The sequence below is a fragment of the Schistocerca piceifrons genome, chromosome 4 (assembly GCF_021461385.2).
Source record: "Schistocerca piceifrons isolate TAMUIC-IGC-003096 chromosome 4, iqSchPice1.1, whole genome shotgun sequence".
In the NCBI taxonomy this organism is placed as follows: Eukaryota; Metazoa; Arthropoda; class Insecta; order Orthoptera; family Acrididae; genus Schistocerca; species Schistocerca piceifrons.
The window spans coordinates 645,282,674-645,308,277 of NC_060141.1; the positions used below are offsets into that span (position 1 = coordinate 645,282,674).

A 25,604-nucleotide genomic window follows, 5' to 3' on the forward strand; every position below is an offset into this window, starting at 1 on the left:
TTACGTCGGTGGCTGCAGTTCACTATTTGTCCGATTTTAACGCTATGGAATAACACCGCACCAGACTTTTGGCACAAACATCCGTGTTGTAAAGGAAGTCGCTCGGTGAAAAGATGGTGAGTGGTCAAAATATGTACTAGATTGGTGCCCAGTTAACCAAAAAAGATTTAAGGGGAGGCCACCGGACAGATGGTGCTGAAAGACAGCTGGACTGAACTTACAACGGGAAGCCCAAGATCGGCACAAATGGAAGAATCTGTAGGGGTCCTAATTTGCTCGTCAAATAGGCCGCATCACCAAGTACTCGAATTGGCTGATGATGATGATGATGATGATGAACATGATCATGAATTCACATTAGGATTTCTATTTTCTTTTCGTGGATCACTGCACGCGCATTTTAGAAGATTCCAATAAACAATCCCGAGGTACCGCTGCTTCATGGTTCAGTTAAAGGTGAGCAGGTCATCGACTTCCGTTGCAAACAAAACCAGAATCGCAAGCACATTCTAGGTTTCAATTTTCTGTCTGGACCTTACTGTCGCAGAAATAACAGTATCTCTGTCCTCTATTTCTGATCAAGGATTGCAGAAGGTTCTCTTCGACTGTGAGGCAAATTCTAAGACTGAAAATCCCCTGTACTGGATTCCATCCAATTTGGCATTCACTCCGCCCGTCAACCAGCCCACCTGATATTTGGATAAAAAAAATAAAATAAAGATGAGAACTTGGTTTTACAATTGGTTACATCTCGAATAGCTTACTCTAGCCTTGATGAGAAGAATAAAACGTATTACAAGAAAAATAAAACCGCCTGTGTCTGCTATTTGTAAACTATTTATAAGCCAATTTGTTTGCAAGCTAAAGCCTCTTTGTTACTAAGCGATTAGCTACGGCTACTGAAGTTCCACGTTCGATTCACAGGAACTACCTTAGGATGTTCTGTCTGGGAATTGCCTGGAACATAGTCTGCTCAGTCGTTTACGGTCAACCGTGAAGCTGAGCTAAAACAAGAGCAGCGACGATTATACAGAAGCCGCTGAAGTAAACGTTCTCCCTCATTATTTTATTATGTCATGTTTGCTGTTGGATACCCTAGGAACATCAGTTGTCAGTAACATTTACTAGTCTACAACTGAATCGTTCTCCTGTTTTCAGGTCTGCTGAGGCTACAGAACATCTACCAGAACCTGCGTCCTGGTCCGAAGGCTCTGAACGTAGCAGCCGTGAAGCGAGTCCAGAACGCGTCGGAAGCCATCGACTACCTGCACAGCCTGGAGGAGGTCAGCAGGTACTGCGGCATGCCAGAACTACTCAGCAAAGCCATCGCCTTTTACAGGGTGTACCTTTGCCACATGTATGTAAAATGCTTGACTATTCACTGGAGAAACTGCCGCTGAGGGAACACGCAAATCCAGACATATTATAAAAATGTGTGAAAATGGTGTCCGAAAGAACAGCTACCATCAGTGACCATGCTGCTCTCTTAGAATGAAATGATAATTAAATCAAGATCCTAAGCTGTCGACAGGCATTGATATACATCAATGGGGACAGCTGAAAATGTGTGCCCCGACCAGGACTCGAACACGGGATCTCCTGCTTACATGGGAGACGCTCTATCCATCTTAGCCACCGAGGGCACAGAGGATAGTGCAACTACTGGGATTAATCCCTTGCACAGTCCCCGTGAGACCCACATTTTGGACATGTCCGAGAGAACAGATACCATCTTCTTACAGTTAAGGCTAACCGGCCATTGACCTTCTTCTGTGCGGGTGCACACACATTGCCCGAACTCTTACGGGAGTCGGTAAGATTGTCTGCCGCGAGTAATGAGTGTAATGGGCAGGGCCACTACGTATGTAGTGTGTGAACATTAAGTTGGGAATGTGGGTCTCACGGGGAGCGTGCAAGGGATAAATCTCTGCAGTCGCACTATCCCCTGTGCCCTCTGTGGCTCAAATGGATGGCGGCACGGTAGCTCAGTGTGTTCGGTCAGAGGGTTAGCTGCGTTCTGTAACAAAAAAAAAAAAAAATTAATGAGTAAATGGGTCAACTAAGAACTTCTTCGCGTGTCAAGGGACGTCCACCAGGAAGAGATACACCGAACTATGACAAGAAAAAAAAGATGGATAGAGCACCTGTCATGTAAGCAGGAGATCCCGGGTTCGAGTCCCGGTCGGGGCACACATTTTCAGCTGTCCCCGTTGATGTATATCAAGCCTGTCGACTGCTTAGGGTCTTGATTTAATTATTATTTTATTATAAAAATGGATTTGTGTGTTTGTGTATGTACCACATCTCGCTATAAACCACTGCAGCGATTTTAACCACACTTGGTACACATATCCCTTGCTATCACATAACAATCGTTATTCGGTTAAGAATCACCTGCCTCTCATAGTTCAGCGTTGACGATGAAATTTATTAATTCTGTGCTACTAATTCTATTCGCAATAAATTTCACAGACAGTATTCAAATAGACCACTAAATGTACATAAGTTATATCATGGTACCACACATATGATATGTCATTTCCTGAACACTGATGCGCCTGAAAATTGGCCGCCTTGTGTAAGACGCTTAAATTCGTTGCTTATTTATTACTAGCTCTATTCACAATACATTTTTCAGACAGTATCTACACAAAAATATCAGCACACGGTCTGCTGCAGAGCGAAAATTTCATTCTCGAATTATCCACATATGCCGCTGAATGAATCTACAAAATTATATTATTGTATGACACGTAGGGCAGGAGATATGGCGTGATAAACACTAAGCTGCGTGAGAAACTGCCACATCATGCATGAAGGTTGAAAACATTTTTTCTTTACTACTAATACACTCCTACAGTCGAGTCAACTTTAAAAAATCCCTACAGCTGGTAATGCTTTTGGCAGCTTTCAGCTGCCAAGCAAAGGGTGCAGGCGAAAAGGCGTTGCCATAGTGACGTTTAAAAATTCGAGTTCTACACACGCGAAGCAGGTGTAACCGTACAGAAACCGGTATACTGTACTTACACATCTGTATACAACTCCTGTTTCTTTGTACGACTGTTTCATAATCTAAAATGAGTTTTCACGAAAATATCGATTTTTTTCGATATTACACTGCAAATATATTTATTTTTTTTGTTCTCGTTTCTTGTCGAAGACTGGCAAAATGGATATCTGGGCAGTCAGGAGATAATAAAGCACTCGCACCATGAGCATTGTTTCTAAGCTGAGTGAGAGATACGACGAAGAATAATTCGAAATGATAACACTTTGAGAGAGCAGCGCTGATACATATTGCGTCGTGCAATTACACCTTATTGTTCCCGGTAGGTGAAAAGTCCTCTCCGTTAGAATTGGCCAGAAATTTCCCTGTGTGCATGGTTCTGGATCCCTAGTCAGGCAGCTTACATAGTCACACATTCTACTACAATATTCCTCAACTGAGACACGTGCAGTGGTGCGTTTCCAATTTCGTTTCACATATTTTCTATCGGAGACTGATCAGGTGATACTGTGAACAACGGAGAGCGTTTGTACGTTTTTGATGATTCCTGCACATAGCAGTGTGTAACATAGCCAACATTAACCTCACCTATTAGGCGTGTGCATAAGTTCGCAGCGTTTTTCCGTAAGTTTAATAACTACAAGAGATACATATAACAGAGGTTTGAGTCATGAATAATATATTTTCCGTCAATATTTGCAACAGCCTGCCAAATCTGGAGTAACTTTTCGATTCCGCAACTGTAGAAATCCATGGTTTTACGGCGAAGAAATCGTCGATAAATGTTCGGAGCGCATTTTCACCCGAAAAAGAAAATGTTCGCTCGAGAATGGAAAAGGTGAATGGGTGCGCAAGTTTAGGTGAATAATGGGATGGAGAATTGACTTCAAGCCCAAATTCCGTATCAGGTCTGAATATGGTCAAAAACTAACCGAAAATGATAATCGCAAAGATAAAGGTTTTTATTTTGCTGTCGATACTGTTTATGTTCATTTTAAAGTACTCAAATCTAGTCGCTGTTCTCCTTGAGACATATTCTCAAAAATTACCGAAACAGAAGAATATCCGATAAATGTTTCAACTTGCACACTAGCGTCCACAGCTCCACTCACTATATACGAATGACAAAGTAACAATTTGTAAACTCAAACAGCAACAGTGGATGACAAATAAAAAAAAAATGACAGTTGACAAATAAACCCATAGCAGCCGGAATGCCAACATGCAAAACAAAAATGCTACGAACTTATGCACCAACATATTATTAGCCACGGCACCTCACAAAGTAAGTTTAGGGAAGCTGTACACGGTTATTAGCTATGAAAGGAGCAATATTGACACGAAAAGTTACCCATATCGGTCAACTCTAAGCACCTGACACGAGCTGCAGCTTTCCTGGCTACCTTTTCTTTTGCAGTTAAATTACACAATCTGAAATTTGAAATGAAGATGGAGACAGGCTGGTGATAAACCCTCCAATATTTCGTAAAATCACAGTTACCGTTATAATAGTAATCGGCTAGTACATCGACCCTCACAAATTCGAATAGGCTCTGCCAGTAAATACATTTTGACAGAACTAATTAAAATTGTATAATTTTAGCGACATACGACTTAACTGATGTCCTGTCATCCTGTCCCTTCTCCTCCTCTGGGTTTTCCACATATTCCCTTCGTCTCTGATTCTGCTCAGCACCACATTCTTTACGTTATCAGTCCACCTAATTTTCAACATTTGTTTGTAGCACCACATCTCAAATGGTTCGAGTCTCTTTTATTCCGGTTTTCCACAGCCCATGTTTCCATACAAGGCTGTGCTCCGAACGTACGTTCCCAAAAATCTGTTCATCAAACCAAGGCCTATGTTTGATACTAACATACTTCACTTGGCCAGGAAAGCCCTTTTTGCCAGTGCTAGTCTACTTTTTATGTCCTCCTCGATACGCCACTGGTTATTTTGCTGGCTAGGTAGCAGAATTCCAATTCATCTATTTCGTGACCACCAATCCTGATGTTAGTTTTCTCGTGGTTCTCGTTTCTGTTCATCCAACGAACGTGCCTTGATTTTTCTTTACTTTCGCCTTTCTCCCATGTACTCTCAATCCATATACTGTACTCATCACACTGTTCATTCCATTCAGCAGATCATGTAATTTTTCTTCACTTCTGCTGAGGGTAGTACTGTCATCAGCGAATCGTATCATTGATATGCTTTCACTTCGAATACTAATTCCACTCCTGAACCTTTCTTTTAATTCCATTATTGATTCTTCGGTATAGAGATTGAACGTTATGGGCAAAAGTATATATCCCTGTCTTACACCCTTTATAATCTGAGTACTTCGTTCTCGGTCTTCCACTCTTTTTATTCCCTCTTGGCTTTTGTTCACCTTGCATTTTACCCATCTCTCTCTATAGATTACCCCGGCTATCTTCAGAATGTCGAACATCATGCACCATTTGACACTGTCGAACGCTTTTCCAGGTCGACAAATCCAATAAACGTGCCTTGATTTTTCTTTAGTCTTGCTTCCAGTACGAACTGCAACGTCAGAATTGCCTCTCTGGTGCCTCTACCTTTCCTAAAGAGAATCTGATCGTCATTTAACTCATCCTCAATTTTCTTTTCCATTCATCTGTATATTATTCTTGTAAACACCTTTGATGCATGGGCTGTTAAGCTGATTGTGCTATAATTCTCGCACTTGTCAGCTATTGCAGTCTTTGGATTTGTCGGGACGGTATTTTTCCGGAAGTCAGATGCTATGTCGCCATACTCATACATTCCAGAAACCAACGGGAATAGTCGTTTTGTTGCACTTCCCCCAATGATTTTAGAAATTCTGATGGAATGTTATCCATCCCTTCTGCCTTATTTGATCTCAAGTCCGCCATTTTTTTTTTTTTTTTTTTTTTTTTTTTTTTTTTTTTTTTTTTGTCTACTGACTGGTTTGATGCGGCCCGCCACGAATTTCTTTCCTGTGCTAACCTCTTCATCTCAGAGTAGCACTTGCAACCTACGTCCTCAATTATTTGCTTGACGTATTTCAATCTCTGTCTTCCTCTACAGTTTTTGCCCTCTACAGCTCCCTCTAGTACCATGGAAGTCATTCCCTCATGTCTTAGCAGATGTCCTGTCATCCTGTCCCTTCTCCTGATCAGTGTTTTCCACATATTCCTTTCCTCTCCGATTCTGCGTAGAACCTCCTCATTCCTTACCTTATCAGTCCACCTAATTTTCAACATTCGTCTATAGCTGTTTTAAATTCTGATTCTAATACTCGAGCCACTATGTCTTACAAATCGACTCCTGTTTCTTCGAATAGGACATCAGACAAATTTTCCGATTCATAAATACCTTCAACGTACCCTTTCCACCTGTCCGCACTCTCCTCTGCATTTAAGAGTAGAATTTCCGTTGCACTCTTAACATTAAAACCTTTGCTTTTAATTTCACCAAAGGTTGTTTTGACTTTCCTATATGCGAAGTCAGTCCTCGCGGCAATCATTCTTTTTCGATTTCTTCACTTTTCCATGCACCCATTTTATTCCTCAATGACTTGCACTTCTGTATTCCTGAATTTCCCTGTACATTTTTGATCTTCTTTCTTTCGTCGATCAACTAAAGTATTTCTTCACAGTTACCTTTTTGTACATATGTTTTTTTCCAACTTCCGTTATTTTCCTTTTTAGAAGTGGCCAATTCTCTTCAACTGTACTACTTGCAGAGCTACTACTTATTGTTCCATCTATAGCCTCACAAAACTTCAAACGTATCTCTTCATTCCTTAGTACTTTCGTATCCCTCTTCCTAGCTTATTGATTCTTTTGACTTATGTCTTAACCTTCACCACCACCACCACCACCACCACCACCACTACTACTACTACTACTACATTGTGATCTGAGTCTATGTAGGCTCCTGGATACGCCTTACAATCCTGTAAATGAATCGAAATCTCTGTCTGACCATGATGGTATCTGACTGAAATCTTCCCGTATCAGCCTGCATTTTCCAAGTATACCTCCACCGCTTGTGATTATTGAACAGAGAATTCGCTGTTACTAGCTGTTGCTTCTCAACTCAATTAGTCTATCGCCTCGTTTGTCATTCCCAGTTCCATGCCACATTCTTCTGTAGCCGTTCTTCTACTCCTTCCCCTACGACTGCATTCCAGTCCCCCATTAGTATTTGTTTTCATCACCCTTTACGTACTGTATTATCCTTTCAATGTCCTCACATACTTACTCTAGCTCTTCGTTTTGCGACGTCAGTATGTATATCTGAACAACCGTTGTAGGTGATGATTTGCTGCCGATTCTAACAAGAACAACTCTATCATTGAACTGTTCACAGTAACACACACTCTACCCTACCTCCTTATTAATATAGTATCTCACTCCAATCACATCATTCTCTGCTGCTTTTGATATTAATCTAGACTTATTAGACCAGACATCCTTGCCTTCTTTCCATTTCACTTCTCTGACAGATACTATATCCAGAGTGGGCCTTTGCATTTCTCTTTTCAGATTTTCTAGCTTCTTTACCACGTTCAAGTCTCTGATATTCCACACCCTGACTGTAAAGCGTTATGCTTTCGTTGGTTATTCAGTCTTTTTCTCATGTTCGCTTCCACATTGGTAGTCCCCTCCCGGAGATTCGAGTGGAGGACTATTCCGGAAACTTTTGGCTGTGGAGGGATCATCATGACAGTTTTTCCAATTAAACGCCACATGTCCTGTGGATACATATTACATGTCTTTAATGCAATGGTTTCCATTGCCTTCTGCACCCTAACGCTGTTGATCATTGCTCATTCTTCCGCCTTTAGAGGCAGTTTCCCTTCCAAAGGACAAGAGAGTGCATTGAACCTCTGTCTAGTCCTCCGCCCTCTTTGACAAGGCCTTTGGCAGAATTAGGGTGATTTCATACGTCGGAAGTCTTCGGCCGCCGATGCTAATTATTAATCAAAATTTAAGCGCTGGCGGGTTTCGAACACGGTACATATGCACGAAAGAAAGCATGTAGTGTCCGGTCTGAGACTAAAATTTAGTTTTAACTGAGGTAGTGAACTCATGGCAAGAGGTCTGGGATCATCGCAAGGGTTCTGAGTTCCCTAAAATATATTATTAGTCACCAATTTAGCTTTATGACGCGCTGTGTCTGCGTGATGGGCACTCCACGCTTGTGCAGGCTGTCGCAACTTGGAAATTATTGCATCGTGCCACCTGACAGTGTCAGAAAATTGCAAAATGTTATTTTGTCACACTAAATTCTTTTTAACTGCAAGTGAACCACGGTATTTTTTTTGTATACTGTAGGTATAACTTAAAATGTATGGATTTTTACGCAAAGTAATATAAAGCTGTTTGCTAGGATGTGATACGATTGTGTGTTAACCTTATAGACTGAAAAGCCAAAGAAACCGGAACACCTGCGTAACATCGTGTAGGGCCTCCGCGAGTACGCTGAAGTGCCCCAACAGGACGTGACATGGACTGGACTAATGTCTGAAGCAATCCTGGAGGCAACTGACACTGTGAATCCTGCAGGGCTGTCCATAAATCGGTAAGAGCATGAGGGTGTGAAAATGTCTTCTGAACAGTACATTGCAAGGCATCCCAAATGTGCTCAATAACATTCGTATCTGAGGCGTGTGGTGGCCAGCGGAAGTAGAGTGTTCCTGGAGCCACATATGGCAATTTTGAACGTGCGGGAAGGCGCATTGTCCTGTTGGAATTGCCCCAGTCCATCGGAATGCACAATGGACATGAATGGATGCAGGCGATCAGACACAATGTTTACGAACGTGTTACCTGTCAGAGTCATATCTAAACGTATCAGGGGTCCCTTATCACGCCACCTGTACACGCCCGAGACCATTACAGAGCCTCCACCAGCTCGAACACTCCCCTGTTGACATGCGGGGTGCATGTATTCAAGCACCATTCACTCGATACATTTGAAACGAGACTCGTCCCACCAGGCAACATGTTTCCAGTCATCAACAGTCCAATGTCGGTGTTGAGAGGCGTAAAACTTGTGTCGTGCAGTCATCAAGGGTACACGAGTGGGCCCTCGGCTCCGAAAGTCCATATCGCTAATGTTTCATTGAATGATTCGCACGCTGACACTTGTTGATGGTACAACATTGAAATTTGTAGCAATTTCCGGAAGGTTTACACTTCTCTCACGTTGAACGATACTCTTCAGTCGTCGTTGGTCCCGTTCTTGCAGGATCTTTTTCCGGCGGCAGCGATTTTGGAGCTTTGATGTTTTACCGGATTCCTGATATTCACGGTACACTCGTGAAATGGTAAAACGGGAAAATCCCCACTTCACCCCTACCACGGAGCTGCTGTGTCCAATCGCTTGCGCTCTGACTATAACACCACGTTCGAACACACTTAAATCTTGATAACTGGCATTGTAGCAGCAGTAAGCTATCTAACAACTGCTCCAGACACTTGTCGTATGTAATCGTTGCCGACCGCAGCGCCGTATTCTACCTGTTTACATATCTGTGTAGTTGAATACGCATGCGTATAACGGTTTCTTTGGCCCTTCAGTGTGTTATGTGTACCTTTTTTCATTATATGAGTGAAGTGCCTACATCTGTCAAAGTATGTAAATAAAATGACAAATTTCAGACGTACAAAACTTGTTTTATATAGCAGTCACACTGCTGCAACAAGGAGAGTAAGGGAACCAGCGCAAAAATGGTCCTGATGAAGTACAAAAAAGAGGCAATATGCTTCTCTTTATGAGGGTCTCACAGAAAATCGGGAACCAGCTGCCTCAATCTTCAAAAAAATGGGTCAAATGGCTCTGAGCACTATGGGACTTAACTACTGCGGTCATCATTCTCCTATAACTTAGAACTACTTAAACCTAACTAACCTAAGGACATCATATACATCCATGCCCGAGGCAGGATTCGAACCTGCGACCGTAGCGGTCGCGGGGTTCCAGACTGTAGCGCCTAGAACCGCTCGGCCGCCCCGGCCAGCCCTCAATTTTCATTTCGTCTCCATCAAAACTTTCAGTACGCGAACGTATTCGAGGCTTCTCGTGCTGGAAGAGGGTAGCGAGACAATGACGATGGAAGAGAGAGAGAACACAGTGCCAGTGCTAGAGAAGGAGACCTCAATGATGGGAGAAACTGGCTGTGGTGTCACCGCCAGACACCACACTTGCTAGGTGGTAGCTTTAAATCGGCCGCGGTCCATTAGTACATGTCGGACCCGCGTGTCGCCACTGTGTGATCGCAGACCGAGCGCCACCACAAGGCAGGTCTCGAGATACGGACTAGGACTCGCCCCAGTTGTACGGACGACATTGCTAGCGACTACACTGACGAAGCATCGCTCATTAACCGAGCAGATAGTTAGAATAGCCTTCAGCTAAGTCCATGGCTACGACCTAGCAAGGCGCCATTAGCCTTACATAGCAATTGATAGTTTGATAGTTTTCGTATGAAATGTCTCATCAAGAACGCTGTATACAAATGGTGGATTAAAGTTAAGTATTCCAGCAGCTACGTACTTTTCTTTATAGCATTCATAAGTATCCTGTTTCAGACCATCAAGTCCGCCTGCTTGCTTAATGGCCGCCTCCCTTAAATAATGTGCGTAGTGTTGGCAATCTGTCAACACTACACTGGCAATGAAAGAGAAATACAGACGGATGAAGACAATAGCATTGGGAGCCAAATAGAGAAGAGACAGTGATCGCCGGTGAGACACAGTGGCAGTAAAAGAGAAAGAGAGGTGGATGGTGATAATAGCAGTGGGAGTAAAGGGGAGAAGGGACAGTGGAAATGAAACAAGAAGGATGAGTGAAGAGCATACAAAATTTCTCCTGATTCCCTATCCACACGAGGTAACGTTAGTGGTCTAGTGGTCAGAACACCAAGCAAGCCATTTCCAAGGACATGTGTGGAGAAGAGTCTGTGGCGGTTGACGAGAAGACTGCCGACTGTAAACGGACGGAAGAGAGTAGCAATGGGAGAGAAAAAGAATGGGGCGAGGCCAATGACAGCGTGACAGAGACTGAAATTAGCAGAGAAGAAGACAGTGGCCATGAATGGCGAGGAAATTGGAATAAGGTTTGAAGAAGCTGGTTCCCCACTTTCCTTCAGAGTTAAAGAGAAGTGTATTCGCCTTTTGTGTGGTACGATTGCTCCGACAGGAGCATTTTCCCGCTCGTTGAACATATGAGCATACGAACATCGGCTACGTCAAACGTCGACGGAACATCCTTGTTACTTCGCTGATGTACTGAAGTGACGGACTGACATTGCGCGTCCACTGCATGACAGCTAGCAAAGCTTGGTGGAAAGTGCTCCAAGCTCTGGCATGCTATGCAGAGCCAACTGACAGAGTTGTAGTGGCAGCCCTCTGATGATGGAACCAAACAGTTCCACTGGCTGAAGCATGTACGACTATAATAATGTCAACGTATCAGTAAAGAGTTTCACATCTATCAGTTTCATTTGTGTTTGCTATTCTGTTTTGTAAACTGCTGCCTATAGCGGTCGTCTCTTGGGCTGCTTACAGAGAGTGCGGCAGAACCGAATACGCAGTTTTAAGGAGCAATAAAAAGTAAATCTGGATGTATTGAGAAAAAATTTTTTTTTTGTTTTCTAAATTAGTACAATATACAATTTTACATTCATTTAGTTTTGAACATAATGTCCTCAAGATGGCGGCCGCTAGCATCAATACATTGTTGTAGACGATCCCTGAAGTTTCGAGCAGGTTTTGCACACATATCGCAGAATACGGCATCACGTCGTCAATATTCCGCTCTTTTGACTATGGTAGGGCATGAGGGTTTTTTTTAAAACCTTTACCTTCAGATATCTCCAAAGAAAGTAGTCACAAATGCTCAAATCTGGTGACCGCGGAGGCCACCCGACGTCATCCCTCAAAGAGACGTGGCGTCCCGGAAACATTTCTCTCAAAACATCAAGTGAAATTCGAGCTGTGTGAGCAGTAGCTAAATCCTGTCGGAACCACAAGTCCCCCCTGTCCATGTTCTTCAACAATTTCGTCCACTGTGGGTTGCACAAAATTTTCCAACATTGAAACATGAAGTGCGAAAGTCACTGTCACGGTCACTCCTTCCTCCTCAAAAAAGTAAGGGCCTACCACGCCAAATTGTGATATGGCACACCGCACTGTCACTTTAGGAAAGTGTTGCGGTCTCTCATGACTAATTCGGGGGTTATTTTCAGCCCAGTAGCGAACGTTTTGCTTATTAACGCACCCATTAAGATGAAAATGTGCCCTGCCACTACTCTGAAGTAACTGCATTCGCAGGGATCTGCTCACACAGATTTTGACAATTGGCGTAGTCTGCTGGGCGTAATTCTTGAGCAAACATAATTTTGAAAGGATGGAACTTCAAATCGGATTGCAGAATCCTTCTCAAACTGCGGTCTGAAATTCAGGATGCAACAGCATGTCGTCGAGCAGAACGTTGCGGCGATTATTGAGCTGCTGTTCTCACCCACTGCACGTTTTATGGCGTTCTGATGGATCTGAGCCGGCCACGTGTATCTATTCTTAGTGTGCTACCAGTTTCCTCCAACTGCCGAATCCCGGACCGAATTGTGTTTGCATTAGGAACGCCATTGTTGCGTGGAATATTGAAATGTCGCCGAAAAGCTCGTTGTGCACCGACCACAGATCTGTTGTTTTCATAATAAGCGCGAACGGCTAAACCACGATGTACTCCGGTCCAGACCATGCTGACTACTGAAATGGGGTCACCGACTGAAGAAAGGCAAACCAGATGCAACAACCTATCCCCAACACAACCCCAGCGGTAATCGATAGAAACTGCTTCGTCTGTTCTGCCGCACACTGTATTAACCAGTACGTCGGTTGAGGATGAAGGAAATACAGGAGTGCTGCTTCTATAATAGGCAAACTGGACGTTTTACTACTAACAAAAGTTCTACATCTATGTACATTCTTACTCCACAAGCCACCATGGTGGAGGGTACATTGTATTCCTAGTAGTCATTCTCATCCCTTTTCCACTCGAAAATGAAGCAAGGGGAAAGCGACAGTCTGCATGCCAATAATCCTGTCCTTGTGCCTCTGCGAGGACAGGTCTTAATTTGAAAATTGAACCCGAAACCGCAGAATAATACTAGCCTAAGAAATGTTGCCAATAATTTGTACCAAGATTAAATAAATTTTGCGAATCTAAATAAAGTAAAGAAAAAGGTTCAAATGGCTCTGAGAACTATGGGACTTCACATCTGTCATCAGTCCCCTAGAACTTAGAACTACTTAAACCTAAATAATCTAAGGACATCACACACATCCATACCAAAGGCAGGATTCGAACCTGCGACCGTAGCGGTCACGCAGTTCCAGGCAGAAGCGCATATAGCAGCTTGGCCACAGCGGCCGGCTAAATAAAGTAAAGTCTATCTCTAAGTGCAGAAGAGAGCTGCTTGTGATGAGTGTTTACTTCACTACAGCTTTTATGGGGAGTATGAATAATTTTAGGCTAGACCTATGAGTTTGCAAGCCCAGCTTCTCATGTGCCTAGGGTAGAAACTTACCCTTCGCTTCAGCTATTATAATGACGATTACACTGACATGTTGGTCTTCTCATTTATGTAAACAATGACAGCAGTATACGAAAACAAACACATATTCAAATTATACTTTGTTATTTCAATTTCCGCAAGAGCACGTTACTCCTACACAATTACAGTAAAGCTTTTAGCTTTTTATTAAAGTGACGCTGTAGCTCCCATTTAATTTAAAGTAAGCAGTAACACAGTCCACACACATCTTGTTCCAATAGTAGTAATAAGAAATCGCTTGACCAGTGATCTTCCTTTTTGTACACACACTCACTTGCGGGACAGTTAGGAAACGTTTGTAATTATCTTTAACGTAAAAAAAAATTGAGTTATTTAAAAGTGTTTGAAACTTCGGGACATTTTATCAAAATGTCAGTGGGCTTACCACCAGGCGACATACTAGTGGATTCAGACGTACTTCCTTATATTAATTTTTGACATCTCAAAATCGAAAAAATGTATGAATGTAGACAGAAAAGCAATTTTTTGTGTACAGTACTGGTGTTCAAGCCATCATTATTGCTTCGTCTTTTGTCCACTTACAGACACGCTGTTTTACAATATACAAATATCGTATATAAAAAGAAAACTGTATATTTCTAGATGCCACTGAAAATGCCTTGGAGTAAAAGACGAAACGAGTCTGGAAGAAAGAAAATACACTGCAGCAAGGAAAGGCACAGTCACCTTTGGAAAAAGGAAAAAAATAGAGTAGTCGTGGCTGCGCGGAATTAGCCGAGCGGTCTTAGGTGCTGCGTCATGTACTGTGCGGCTGGTCCCGCCGGAGGTTCGAGTCCTCCCTCGGGGATGGGTGCGTGTGTTTGTCCTTAGGATAATTTAGGTTAAGTAGTGTGTAAGCTTAGGAACTGATCAGCGTAGCAGTTAAGTCCCATAAGATTTCACACACATTTGAACATTTTTTTTAGTAGTCGCAGATTTTTGTGCAGTGGTAGGGAGGAGTGCGATGAACAACACACTAAAATTCCTGACCTTGTGGTCAGAGCGTCGGGGTCACTTCTTAAAATTTTTCATGAATAACTAAAAAACCACGGCGTGTAAAGAAAAATATTTCTCAGTACAAAATTAAACTACAATAATTTTCCTACAAAAAAGATTCCTTTGAAAGGACACGGCCGACTTCCTTCCCCGTCCTTCCCTCATCCGCTCGATGCAGCTCCTGCTACTGGGTTGTCAGACGTTTCAGTCGTCATTGGAATGCTATGCACGAGGTGGTCGCGACGTTGAACCTCACGCCCATCTCACTCATCGACTAAGGCCTTCCTGAGGGCGTACAGTACTTATGCATCCAGTATGAACGACGACCGAAAAACTGGGTGAGGGCAAGGTGAGCTGGACTGTACTCGTAAAGCTGTTTCATCGAAACAACAGTAACAACGCTGCTGCTCTTTGCGAGTATCGGCACATTAAAGAAATACGGAGACGTCCTCTTTCCGCATAATTGAGGAGTTACAGCCGGCCGCTGAGGTCGAGCGGTTCTGGGCGCTTCAGTCCGGAACCACGCCGCTGCTACGGACGCAGGCTAGAATCGTGCCTCGGGCATGGATGTGTGTGATGTCCTTAGGTTAGTTAGGTTTAAGTAGTACTAAGTCTAGGGGACTGATGACCTCAGATATTAAGTCCCATAGTGCTCAGAGCCATTTGAATTTTTTGAGGAGTTACAATTAACTGGTGATTTGGGAATAGCTTCAGAGAGTGGGCTACAGCCAAATGCCGCACAAATTGTTGAAGAAGATACTGTTGCCATGTCTGACAACACTGGACACAACGTGCTATCCTCAAGCAGTGCACGAGGTGTGTCATGACACATCAACACTCCACGGCCCACTGTTCGAAAAGATGTTTCGGGCAGCAGTAGAGCAATCTATAGTGCGGTTCCAACCTGTCGAAGATACATGCGGTCGTCGCAGTCAGCAAGTTTTGTAACCTGGAACGTAAGCATGGTACACAATTAATAAATTTTACCCTCCCGTGTAGAAGTAAAAAATGTGATTCTCTCAGTGGTTTATTCGTTATTTCTCTTCCGCATGTCCTTCATTAATGTTACCACAGAATTTCATTGTCCTATGATGAATAGTTTTTCATGGGACTGTCTCAAGTAGGTCGGCAGGTTTAATTATAACCGTTCTGTAGATACAGATTTTCCCCTGCGGCCTGTTCCAGAAAACGAGACTACGATTAAAGGTACACTCTTGATTACTTACATGTAGAATAGATAGTAGAAAGAGGTAGTGCATTTCTGACCCTTGCTGCATTCATAAATTAACAGCAGGTAGGGGAATCAGGGGCAGAACGGGGTACAAAGTTGAAAACCTCTTTATCTGACGGCTTATCAAGTCCGATGTCAGTTGTGTCTGCCGGGAGTAAATCTGCATCGGTGAATACCGATGGGTCCGTGGGCCATATTCCAGTAGCTTCGAAACCTTTAATAGCGGTTTTCACCTTTGCACTTCTGATGAAAACTGAACCAAAAAGCGTTGAAATTTGAAAGAGAGTTACAACAAGTTTCCCTAGGTTGCTTCGTAGTCATTTTCAAAGCTCATCACTATAATGAAGACTTAACGACTTCATAAAAGAAACATCAAGCGGCTGAAGTCTGTGAGAACAATGTGGTGGTACACATAGCAACGAAACGCCACTATCCCTTACATATTCTATAAAGTCAATGTTATTGGTACGTGTCGAGCGGCCATCTAATATAAGAAGAACAGGGATGTCTTTTGATGCCTTAGAAAATCTCACAAATTTTCGAAACCATACAAGGAATGACTCTGTGGTCATCCATCCGGTGCTGTGGACCTCAGCTCAACCTCCTGGTGGCAGTCCTAACTCTAATTCTTTCTGTTTCTTCTTGAGTGGAAAAATAAACATTGGAGACATGTAAGCTCCGCTTGCTGTCGTACAAATGAGGCAGGTTACAGTTTCGCCCCTTTCTGCAGATGTTAACGATCCTACTTGACGTTTCCCCTTGCAAGATATGATTTTCGATTGGTTTTTGGGATTAACCGAAACGCTTGTTTCTTCACAATTAAATATTTGAGAAGCCATTAGTTTGCGTTTTTCAGTTACATTTGGTAGTAACGAAGAAAACCTATTGACAGCTACTTTATTAAAATCCACGGCTCTTGCACCAGATGTTGCATTGCGTTTGCGAACAGATAAAGTAGAATGTCTTTTAAGGAATCCATTGGCCCAATCTTCGCCTGCAATTTTATTTTTAAATCTAAGAACAATGCCATTTCTTACAGCCAACTGATAGGTTAGGTTACGAAAGCCTTTGACTGTTAAGCCGAATAACCTAACCACCATTCTTTTTAAGTACTTAACTAGCTCAAGTTCCTGTTCTTCTGTAAAAACGTTTCTAAAATTTCCAGTCATTTTATCAACTTTGTAGTCAAGGTTTTCCCTTTTTTCTAACTTATCTTTCCAGAGTAGTCTTGGGAACGTCAAATTGGTTTGAAGCCTTCAAATATCCACAATGGCCAGAATTAACTGCCTCCACAGCATTGTTCATGGCCTCAGTAGACAATGACTGCCTATTTGCTTTTCTCTTATATACTCTAACCATCTGAAATTGAAATAAAAATAGATTAGGAGCCTAATAAAAGCGACCTCTTTTTTAAAAAAATAGCAGGGCAGAATGGGGTACTTCCTCGTTCCGGCCCAGGTACATGGTTTAGGTTATGGAGGTAAGTCCACTAAACAAAGATACGAAAACAAACATTTAACTGCATGAAACTAAAGATTATTAAACATATTTTAAGCATCTATTGACAATAGCCATATAGTAAATAAGTAGGTATACCTTTTCTTGCTTCCATTTCACCAGAAGTTACAAGGCAGGAGCAAAAATTAGCATAACGAAAACTACACGATCCAACGCTTACGAAAACCAAAGAAACTGTCAGAACTAGTTGTACTTACTACCGATCGTTGGTAGCACCTCCTTGACACGAAAACACGTACATCTTCATTCTGCCCCGGTACCCCGTTCTACCCCTGGTTCCCTTATATAAACCTGATCGAGAAAATTAGCGGAAGTAACGAAGTAATGACAGACAAATAGTTCAGCGAGGTAGCGAAATTTCCTCAATGACCAGATTGTGCCGCCCTTCTTGCGAGACGGAGGACAGATTCGGACGACAGGATCGACCACTCGGCTAGCTCATTGTCAGGAAGAAATGTCTCTCACTGAGGACTGAGTCGTAAAGGGTAAATCCTGAGTTATTTATTTGACAGTCAGACTTGATATGCAACGGCTAAACGTTAATATGGAAACACCGCTAGGAATACATTCTTGAACATAAATGCAGATTCTAGCCGAACCTGCAGGTTTCGCTGTTTTATTTGGCGACGAAGAGCGCCTGTGCAACGTTTTTGTCCTTTCAACTGTCAGTTGTGTCCAGAACAGCGTTCGGTGTAGTTGTGAGTGCATTATGTCGGAGCTAGATCCAAATGAATTCGAACGTAGGCAAATTGTTGGTGCTCGTATGGTGTTCGCTTCCGTAACCAAGATAGTCGAAGCAAGCGTTTCGAGTTTGAAGGGACACCATATTGAAGATTTACACCGCATACAGGGAAAGCGGAAGGCATCATCCACCAACTCTCAACGCGGACCGAAGTCTCGACTGAGTGGTCGTGATAGTTGGTCATTGAAGAGGATTGTGACGAAAAATAATAGAACAACAGGTGCAAAATGGCTCTGGGCACTATGGGACTTAACATCTATTGTCATCAGTCCCCCAGAAGTTAGAACTACTTAAACCGAACTAACCTAAGGACAGCACACAACACCCAGTCGTCACGAGGCAGAGAAAAACAACAGGTGCAAAAGTCACTGCTGAGCTGAATGTCGTACTCTCGAACCTTGTCATCAAAACATCATGAGCTCCATAAGCAGGGAATTGCAGGGCGGGCTAGGATTCCATAACCACGCATGTCATGCAAATGCCCGTAGCTGAAAAACACGGCGCCGAAGCCATAAAACCTAGACTACGAAGCAGTGGAAGAATGTCATTTGGTCGGATTAGTTCTGTTTCACACTTTTCCAACTTCTGGTCGAGTTTGCGTCATAAGAATGAAACATGATTTGGGAAGCTATGTAGACCAAAGTTACCTTACAATGTCGTATTATTGTCAAGGTTGATCACTTGTTCCCCCACGTTGGTGCTGTGTTCGAAGACGACAAGATCCCTGTGCGTACATCTCGCATCGTCCAGAACTGTTTCCGTGAGCACGACGATGAACTAATGGACTGTTGCATCTTCCACGGCCACCACTCATCAGATATCAATATTATTCAGCGTTTACTTACTTGGGGGAATATCTCCACCATCGTTACATATACATCGATGCACCGCAAGCCACCGTATGGTGTTTGATTGGAGAGTACCCTGTACCACTACTAGTTCTACTAGAGCGAGGGAAAAACGACTGTCTATATGCCTCCGTATGAGCCCTAATTTCTCGTATCTCTGTGGTCCTTAAGCGCAATGTATGTTGGTGGGAATAGAATCGTTTGGCAGTCAGATTCAAACGCCACTTCTCTAAATTTTCTCAATAGTGTTTCTCGAAAAGAACGTCGCCTTCGCTCCAGGGACTCCCATTTGAGCTCCTCAAGCAACTTCGTAACACTTAAGTGTTGTTCGAACCTACCAGTAATAATTTTAGCAGGCGGCCTCTGAATTGTCTTCCTTCAGTGCGACCTGTTACTGATCTCAAACACTCGGACAGTACACAAGAACAGATCTCACCAGCGTCCTATATGCAGTCTCCTTTACATGTGAACTACTCTTGCCTAAAATTCTCCCAATAAACCGAAGTCGACCATTCCGCCTTCCCCACCACAGTTCTCATAAGCTCGTTCCATCTCTCATGTCTTTGCAACGTTAGGCCCAGATATTTCAACGATGTGACTGTGTCAAGCAGAACACTAGTAATTCTCTATCCGAACATTACAGGTTTGATCTTCCTACGCATCCGTATCAACTTATTTTCCACATTTAGGGCTAGCTGCCATTCATCCCACGAACTGTTAATTTTTCTAAATCGTTACTCAAATTCGATACCTTACCATATAGCACGGAATCATCAGCAAACAACCGCAGATTGCTGCCCACCCTGTTCGCCAAATCATTTATGTACACAGAGAACAAGAGTGGTCCTATCCCACTTCCCCGGGCCACTCCTGACGGTACCCTTGTCTCTAGTGGTTGAAATGGTTCAAATGACTCTGAGCACTATGGGACTTAACATCTGAGGTCATCAGTCCCCTAGACTTAGAACTACTTAAACCTAACTAACCTAAGGACATCACAGGATTCGATCCTGTGACCGCAGCAGCAGTGCGTTTCCGAACTCAAGTGCCTAGAACCGCTCGGACACAACGGCCGGCTGTCTCTAATGAACACTTGCCGTCGATGACAACGTACCGCGTCTTAGAGCTACTCACATATCTGTGAACTTATTGCACGTGCTCGAACCTTGGTTAAAGCCTGCAATGGGGCACCGTGTCAGATGCTTTCCGAAATTCTAGAAATATGATATCTGCCTGTTGTCCTTCATCCATACTTCGCACCATATCAAGTAAGAAAAGGCCAAGCTGTGTGCCTTCTGAAACCATGTTGATTCGTGGACATAAGCTTCTCAGGCTCAAGAAACTTTATTGTATTCGCAATTGCCACTGTATTGCAGGAAGAATGGTATAAAATTCCCCGGAAAACCGCACAGGGCCTGTATTTACTCATTCCGAGACGACTGCCCTACATCTTATTAAATATGATAATGTGTTTGTGGCTTTCGCTTATTTCTGTCCACCTCCTGTACCTACCACATCAACAGTTGTATACGTTAGATGGCTGCAAATAGCGTTCGTTTAGTGTCTGCGCATATTTCTGCTCCACACATGATGTTTTATTCCACTGTGATTTATTGTATGCAGCGGTTGCGTAATAAATATCGAGATAAAAACTGTAATTACTCGTATTTTCTCAGGTGATTTTCTTTTCCGTGCTGTATCCCAGTAGATAACTAATAAAGAAATTCATGTGAGTATATGAATCATTCCAGCAGCACTACCCATATTCACTTCCTAGACCCTGATTCTACTGTCATCATGTCTTTAAATACGCAAGACAGCGTCATGAATGGTGTATTCTCTTGAAACAACTAAACTATCGGACGACTTATACACAAAAATATTTGAAGCTCCTCTGCGTTAGTACACTTTGGCCGGGATATCAGATTATTTTGATAAGCTCGTTTCCTTTGCATCAATTGATTTTGACACCTGGAAGTTGACGAAGCAAACAGTTGAAGGAATGAAAAAATACTCCAGGTTTTTCCTTAAATAACTGTCTTTTCACAGTTGATGGAAAAATCCCTTGCTGTCGTGAAGCAGTTGTTACGAAAAGCCAGGCGCGAACGATGTCTATTAAACTACAAAGTTGGTAATGCCACGAAACTTAGTACTGAGCAGCAGGCGACGCGCGAGTTTCATTCTTCGGCGCTGACAGACACATTTCTCTTCTTCCACTCTTTCACGTAATCTAGTTACTTGAAATGCAATTACCGAGGCACAAATTCCGTTTCAAAATCTCCATAGCTGGAGCGTGATGGGAAGTCTGTAAAGTACCTTTATACTTTCGCGGCAGGCGGAGTCGTTTAATGGAAGACCGTTGTCAGATCGTTAATGAACTTAAAAAGTTGAAAGCAGAGTACTGTAGCACTTGAATTAAACTCTCGTTTCTTTTATGCAGAGGTCCGCACTCATAGCCTCATTAATTTACTGGGCAAAAAGGTAACCGAAGCTAATATAAAACAGCTGTCAGTTGTAAATATTTTCGGATGTTAAAGTATCGATTCTTTTTGATACAATTTTAATTTGTTTCAAAAATATTAATAGGTCCAAAACAGAAACGAGACGAGAAGAAAACAAAATCTAGCGTCCAAGTACCTACGTTTGGCTGCTTTTCCATAGTGTAAATCAGTTTCCATCTGCTTCTTGCGTAGTTACGCTACTGATTGAGCCCATGGTAATATCTTCGATGTCAATGTGTCTCCCACGTATTTTTCAGAATCGTCAGCAACCGAAGGTTTTGCGTTTCAGTTAGATAAATGTCGCTTAAATATTCTTAGTTTACCAATCACCGACAAATAATGTATTACCAGCAGTTTGACTTGCTTAGTCAATGATGCCACGTGGCTATCTTTGTAGTTGCATGTCACGTCTATATGACTACTGCGCCAGTGTACTGTTGAAGACAACTACAGAAATAAATAGACCAAGTACCATAACGGTATTTGTTAGAGCACTCAAATAGGAAATAGAACTCTAGTAGAAACGTACACAAATAACTTCCTAGGACAGGCAACTTCCAATAATGAAGTCCACAACTTCACAACGAAATTAAAATCTTATAGCGCTTCTTAGAAGCTTTATCTAACACATTGTATTCCGAGAAAATTTCCTGAAAGTCCGCTGTACTGGCAGTGGTACCGCTCACTGATGACTGCTGTTGGAGGTGACTCGCTCGCTTCTTGGCCTGATCTTCAATCGTGGACTTCAGTAAACCCGCTGTACTCACTGTGAGCTGAGTATAGATTGATTGCAGAGGCACTGGTTATATAATCACGAGGGTCAGTACACTCGGTCTGCGTCATTGGATACCTCCATACTTAATAATAGGCTGCCTGCTCATTGATTTCCCACACAATTTGTTGCCCTACGGCTATTGATTGGCGTATATGGAATGCGTGACTTGTAGTTCGTCAGCAGTGGTGACCCCTTAAGGCAGCCTGGCTACCAGTCTTGTTGGACAGCCGCATCTGCTAATTATGCAATCGGTGACACTGCGCCATACACCGGGATATCGGCCAACGAACGCCGGTGGACGTAACAGTCGAATAGTTCCATATCAAAGGAATAAGGCTCCTGTTGGAGCAGAAAAAAGACTAGTACGTTCCTCCCTGATAGACTGACAAAAAAGAGGGAACCAACTCCCTCAGTCCTTACTCATCATTCCGCCTTCTTCGCCAAAAACCTTGGCTAACTTATTCGGGCCCTTTTAACACATAAGATTCCAATTCCTTAAAACCTTTTGCTACCATCTACATAGGTCTCTCTCATAATGCCTCCTTCTCCCGATGAATTAATATCACACCACCACTGTCTATTACCTCACATCCACTCTCTCCTTTTGTCAATCTTTCTCACTGCCTCAGTCTTCTCAAAAGTTCCGAAGGTACAACTTATTTTTTACCCTAGACTCGTGTATTTAAAATTTCGGTCTAAAAAGAGCCCTTCCATTTATCTACATATTAAAGTTCCCCCCTTCTAACAGCCGTGTACCGCAAGTCTCTAGAGGAACGGAAGGTTACAAATGATTGGAATAGAGCACAGGTAGTCCCAGTCTTCAAAAAGGGTCGTCGAGCAGATGCGCAAAACTATAGACCTGTATCTCTGACGTCGATCTGTTGTAGAATGTCGTTTTTGGAAACCCAGAATCTACTCTGTAGGAATCAACATGGATTCCGGAAACAGCGATCGTGTGAGACCCAACTCGCTTTATTTGTTCATAAGTCCCAGAAAATATTAGATACAGGCTCCCAGGTAGATGCTATTTTCCTTGACTTCCGGAAGGCGTTCGATACAGTTCCGCACTGTCGCCTGATAAACAAAGTAAGAGCCTACGGAATATCAGACCAGCTGTGTGGCTGGATTGAAGAGTTTTTAGCAAACAGAACACAGCATGTTGTTATCAATGGAGAGACGTCTACAGACGTTAAATCAGTGTCGGAAGTTCCATGCGGCTTTTCGCGGATGATGCTGTAGTATACAGAGAAGTTGCAGCATCAGAAAATTGTAGCGAAATGCAGGAAGATCTGCGGCGGATAGGCACTTGGTGCAGGGAGTGGCAACTGACCCTTAACATAGACAAATGTAATGTATTGTGAATACATAGAAAGAAGGATCCTTTATTGTATGATTATATGATAGCGGAACAAACACTGGTAGCAGTTACTTCTGTAAAATATCTGGGAGTATGCGTGCGGAACGATTTGAAGTGGAATGATCATATAAAATTAATTGTTGGTAAGGCGGGTACCAGGTTGAGATTCATTGGGGGAGTCCTTAGAAAATTAGTCCATCAACAAAGGAGGTGGCTTACAAAACACTCGTTCGACCTATACTTGAGTATTGCTCATCAGTGTGGGATCCGTACCAGATCGGGTTGACGGAGGAGATAGAGAACATCCAAAGAAGAGCGGCGCGTTTCGTCACAGTGTTATTTGGTAAGCGTGATAGCGTTACGGAGATGTTTAGCAAACTCAAGTGGCAGACTCTGCAAGAGAGGCGCTCTGCATCGCGGTGTAGCTTGCTCGCCAGGTTTCAAGAGGGTGCGTTTCTGGATGAGGTATCGAATATATTGCTTCCCCCTACTTATACCTCCCGAGGAGATCACGAATGTAAAATTAGAGAGATTCGAGCGCGCACGGAGGCTTTCAGACAGTCGGTCTTCCCGCGAACCATACGCGACTGGAACAGAAAAGCGTGGTAATGACAGTGGAACGTAAAGTGCCCTCCGCCACACACCGTTGGGTGGCTTGCGGAGTATAAATGTAGATGTAGATGTTCCCGGTCTCCACTGTTCTGTATCTTTGATTTCCACAGTATACTGTTTAGTTCCAAATACTTCTATCTCCATTCATCTCTCTTTCTCTTCTACTGTCACTGTTTCTCACTGACCATCAATATTTCCTTCCTGTTTGGCTCGCACTACGATTGTCTTCATTTACCTCTCTTTCTCATTCATGCCATTTTTTCTCTTCCATCATGTCTCCTCTCTCTTTCGCTCCCACTGACACAGTCTCCTCTGGTTACCACTGTCACTGTCTCTCTACTACTCTGTTTCATTAGAAAAAAAGCACAAAACGTAGACGCATGGCTGACGATAAATGGAAGTTTGTGCCTGGCTGTGAGTCGTGCACGGGTAACCAAATGAGAAGGTTCCGAGTCCCGGTCTGGCACAAATTTTCATTGTCATTCCATTCTACAGCTGATGGTTCTCCCTATTCGCAAATGCAAATTCATTTCATCCACAAAAAAATTTGGTGAGGAACGCGGAATGAGGATTGAGGCAGCTAGTTCCCCACTTTTTTGTCATAGCCTTTTAAAGAGGACAGGGGAATTTTTCCGCCTGTTCCGTTTTTACCTGTGCTGCAGAAGGGTGCGCTGCATACATGAAAGGCATTGTCTAGGTTTCGGAATACTGTTGTTGATACAGGGCGAGTCACGTAAATTGTAGCATTCCTTTTATTCCGTAAACGGTTTCATATATAGAAACGAGGTTTTCGGCAAATTATAGTACACCAAGAAGCACGCAATTTGGTATGTAACAAAGAATCTTGATTCGTGTATCGATCGATATACTGAAGCAAATATGATTTTTTTTAATAGAACGATGTAGTTTCTATAACGGCACACGGAAGCGCTTGAAAAGACGGTAACAGTGATATAACGGCTGTTAATTTTGATGTTGAGACTCTTCGCGAAAGATTCCAAGAAATATTCTAAAATTCAAAAGATAGTCTAATGAAATCGTCTTTTGCTTTATATGTAGGCTCATGCAACATTACATTGTGTCCAGGATTTAGACTGTTTACTTGTCTGCATTGCATAACTAGCGGGAATTGTGTTGTCTACCGGCAAGTCATTTCTGCTCCAGTATTTCCTACACGCAGACACACACAGAGGTAAAAAAACTCATGGGATATATCCTAATATTGTGTTGGACCTCATTTTGCCCGGCGTACTGAAGCTTGGACTCAACAAGACGTTGAAACTCCTCTGTAGAAATATTGAGCCATGCTCCTTTATAGCCGCCCATAACTGCGAAAATGTTGCCGATGCAGAAGTTTGTACACGAACTGACCTCGGATTATGTTCAAAATGGTTCAAATGGCTC

General features: G+C 42.9%; 1 protein-coding gene across 1 annotated transcript in view; it reads left to right on the forward strand.

Moving 5' to 3' along the window:
- The window catches only part of LOC124795275 (glutamate receptor 1-like), a 504,894-nt gene that overhangs the window by 322,689 nt on the left and 156,601 nt on the right, over positions 1-25,604 (forward strand). Inside the window, exon 5 of the mRNA XM_047259221.1 lies at positions 1,159-1,291. Within this exon, the coding sequence (XP_047115177.1) occupies positions 1,159-1,291 (133 nt within the window). The remainder of the gene's footprint in view (positions 1-1,158; positions 1,292-25,604) is intronic.